The sequence below is a fragment of the Coptis chinensis genome, chromosome 6 (genome assembly GCF_015680905.1).
Source record: "Coptis chinensis isolate HL-2020 chromosome 6, ASM1568090v1, whole genome shotgun sequence".
Classification (NCBI taxonomy): Eukaryota; Viridiplantae; Streptophyta; class Magnoliopsida; order Ranunculales; family Ranunculaceae; genus Coptis; species Coptis chinensis.
In genome coordinates this window covers 20,022,093-20,026,237 of record NC_141461.1, presented here as the reverse complement: position 1 = coordinate 20,026,237, position 4,145 = coordinate 20,022,093, and the positions used below count along the sequence as shown (strand labels likewise).

At 34.9% G+C, this 4,145-nt stretch overlaps 1 protein-coding gene across 1 annotated transcript; it reads right to left on the bottom strand.

The window, feature by feature from the left end:
- Positions 1 to 508: 508 nt before the first annotated feature.
- On the bottom strand, positions 509 to 3,137 carry LOC147492002 (protein RER1A-like). The gene is made up of 3 exons (XM_086565289.1): positions 2,485 to 3,137; positions 1,062 to 1,242; positions 509 to 979 (listed from the first exon to the last, which is right to left on the bottom strand). The coding sequence occupies exons 1-3, from the start codon at positions 2,874 to 2,876 to the stop codon at positions 932 to 934; spliced, it is 621 nt and encodes a 206-aa protein (XP_086421415.1). The 5' UTR covers positions 2,877 to 3,137; the 3' UTR covers positions 509 to 931.
- Between the last annotated feature and the right edge of the window lie 1,008 nt (positions 3,138 to 4,145).

Here is a 4,145-nt window from a genome sequence, read left to right as displayed (position 1 = left end):
AGGAATGAAAAATCTTATTCAAAATTATCACCCGATTAGTTTCTGATTAATTCCCGATATATTCCGATTATTAGGCCTAATCGATATGCACTCCTTAACCGATTAGTTACCGCTTAATGCTTAAACTGCACAGATACAATATCACTATATATTTAGAGATATATACCACTACAAATATCAATAATATTTCAACGATATTTGTGATATTTAGAGATATTTTGTGATATTTGTGATATTTTGTATATATAACAATTTTATTCAATATTTACCATTATATTTCAAATAAATATAAATAATGTATCATAATATATCAAAAAATATCTACAATATTATATTTTATAATATTTATCAATATTTTAGACATATCCACAATATTTACATGTTAAACAATTTCAAATATCTCTAAAAAAGAGAATATATCCACAATACATATCGACAAATTGAGTATCAATAAATACCCATATCCTGATATTTTGTACTATGATTTACAATGGAAAAAGACAGGTGATTAGAGAAAACAGAAATCAAGCCTGACATGATTTCCTAGTTAACATTCTCTATTGTAAATGGTGTTTGTCAATAAAACAAAGCATTCGGAACCTTGCACTAACTGGGAGATGTAGCATCTTTGTTCTACATGATGTGGCAAACGGAGAAAAGAAAAGAAATAACATGACATTAGAGAACCAAACATATCTCCACAGGCCCATCTCCCATTGTAGGTTCTCGGGAGCTTGCCCAAAAATATAAACTATAGTAAAAGAAAAGTACACGTTCAATGCAAAGATACCGGTCTCCAGGCTATTTTCACCCAGTAAAGCCCTCAAAAGGTTACTGCAGTCAAATGACAACAAATTGACTATTGTATGCTTAAGGAGGAGAGCAGATATGCTCAGCACTCGACGTCCAGCCTCCCCTAAGTCTCAAATCTTTATGAAGAAACATCATCACTTGAAGCAGATCTCTTTCCGGAGTAACGCTGCACAGATTTAATACAATAAACTCTCAAAATACAAAGAAAGGATAGAAAATTTTAAACTCCAGCTCTGTGAGAAGCAAACCTGTTTGCCTAGGGAAAAGGGTACATATTTGTATTTAATCATATGAAGTATCTGCTTCTTCATTGTGAGGAAGAAAAGCACCATCCAGTAGAAGAGAAGTATCGGCCAAAAAACAGGTACATCAAACACACTGAAGAATGTCATAACAAAGGCAATGCAGAATGCTTTTGTCATTGAATACCTGCCAGAGAAAATAAGACAATAAGATCAATCTATTTTGATGTAGTAGGGACTAATCTTAGTATAAACGTAATGGGAAGCTTTATTACCAATGTGGCTAGGGAAGGTAAACGAGTCGAGCTCTTCTCAGGTATTAATCCTAAATGAAATTGTCTAAAACATGATTTATCCTATGATGCACGGATAAGGGTACAAGTACCGATAAGGTGACACCGGTACAGAATAGAATACGATACGTCATTTTTGAAATATTAGGATACGGGTACGGCGTATGGGTACGGCTAATTAATATGAATATTTTAAAAGATGTGTATTCTAGAAAATTATGTTAGTAGTTCTTTGAGTAAAGCTTGTCAGGAACATGTGAAAAACTATTATAACACATGTCAAAGTCAATACAGCTTGAAGCCTCCAGAACAATTTACATTTCAATAGAGTAGAACTATTGGATCAGGTCTATTTCAAGGATTCCAGTACCCTAGAAACATCCAGTACCCATATCGGTATCGTACCCAACCGATACGGGTGCAATGGCATTTTAGGAGTATCCGTGCATCATAGGATTTATCCCGACTTTTAATTTATTAGGTAAAGCTTCAAGGCCATCCAATGCTTCACTAAGCACGAGATGTTTCTGAAGACATTCGCAAAAACACCAAATCTACAAAAATCTTCCAGGCTATCTCATTCCAAGGTGCTAACCACTACTTATCACAAGGCCCTCCTCCATTATATCGAAGAGCAATGCTAATTTTGTTATTTTGCAAACCAAAATCTCTATGATCATCCTAACTCCAAGATGTACTGAATCACTATCTTCCACATATCCCCATCCGGACCTCAAGGATCTTCCACTTTATCTCATTCCAAGGTGCACCACCTATCACAAGGCCCTTCAATGCAAGAGATAGTTCATAGATTTTGTAAACCAAAATCTATGCGAGCTGTACTGAATCACTATCTCTCACATATGACAAGGCTCTCTTAATTAGTCTATCCTTAATGGCTTTGTGATCCTCTGGATCCCATCGTAAATAATTCTTACACTAAGACAAATTCAAAATGGCATAGATTGTTTCAACAAACCATTTGAGAAATTTTCAAGTTCTGTATCTTATCAATCAACTGCAAGTTCACAAGAAAGCTCATAAAATACTTATAAGACTTGCATGGCTCTAATAAGAATGCCACTTACATGGTTAAATCTATTACATTGGGTGGTAAAATTAAGGCGAAAACGTACCAGAATTTAAACTCGGGGAGTCTGCGAACGAAAGGGCGAAACTCATCGGTACTTCTAGTAGGAAGAAGAGGACCAGCATCTTCATCATTATTATCAGGACCAACAATTCCAGCAGCTTGAGTCAATTCAGGGTCAACTTGAGGAGAGAGAAAAGCAATTAAAAGATTAAGAATATAAATACCAAGACCATATGAGACTATATAATATCCTTCTAAGAAATAAACACGAACAATGTATATAAAAGCTACTATTCCAAAACCGATCCATCGGTTTAATACATGTGGTGTTGATTTGTCAAGGAGGTGTTGGTATTTTCTTGATAGGTTAAGGGTGTAATCGGTTACGAAAGATGGGTAGGAGAGATCGGGTGTTTGCTCGGTTGTAGATTCCATCTTTTTTTTTTTTCTCTCTACCCTTTTTTCTCTCCTCTCTCTCTCTCTCTGCTAATGTGTGTTGATTTCTCTTTGGGGGAGAATTTGTGGCGCGTGATTAGCACGTGATATATGAGTTTCGTCGTATTTTTTTTTGAATAAATTTGAAATTTTGGAATAGTGATTTTCTGTGGGGATGATTTCAAATTTTCAATAATCGTGGATGATTATCCATAAATCAAATTAGAAATGCGAATTGTGAATTTTTGTATCAAAAATCATATGCCATTCTATGATTGAGAAGATGCTTTAAGCATATCCTATAATTCCTATTCACAACAACTTCATTTGTTTACTCAACGCATTTTATTCCACACCACAACTAATTATTTTTTGTGACCTTGCAAGTCTAGAATTTCTCATTTAAATACACCATGACAAATTTTGGGTGAAAAATATACAACACAAAATGCTTATATAGAAGATTGACCGACATTCGGAAGCAAGTGATTAATATAAGCTAACATATGGAGGATTATCATCCTGATGCACAAATTACTGTGGATCTCTTTTAGCAAGAGACAAGCTTTGCGGTTTTGAAAGCTACAAATGTTTCTCGATCTTTATTGTGCAACAAATTAAAAAAGTAATTTAAAACTCCATACTCTAATTGTCATTTCTCTAGAAAAAGTTTAAAGATAAACTGTTTTGTGATACACCATTACTAGAATTAGGGAGTGGCTCTCAAGGACAAATTGGACGAAAAAGTCACTCTTAATACCATTTTTTTTTTTAAATCACTCATAAGGATCGACTAGATGAAAAGTCAAGTATAATCTTGACGCGAAATAAAAAACGGCTTGGATAGATATAAGGCTGTTAATGGGTTTCGATAATCCAATAACCGATCCGAACCAAACCTGTAAGGGGGATAGGGGATTTCCCGTCATTGGATAAATGACACGTGTATGAGAAATAACCTAAGACTATAGATTTCCAAAATGAGACGAGGACCACCGGATCAGTTATGTGAATAAGTGATCTCGTGCTTAGCACGAGTGTTTAGTGGGCATGTGTTAGACAAGTGACTGATCGCATCTAAACATAATAGTTCTCCAAGTCATTAGGAACTGATATGGACAATTCCTGAACAGAAGGAAACTGAAGAGGGCGATCTTTGATGATAAGGAAGGAATCATGATGACATATATTTAAGAGTTACATTTTAGATATAATCTTCCCATATACGATGGGACATTATGATCAGCAAGGAAACCTACCTCTCATAAG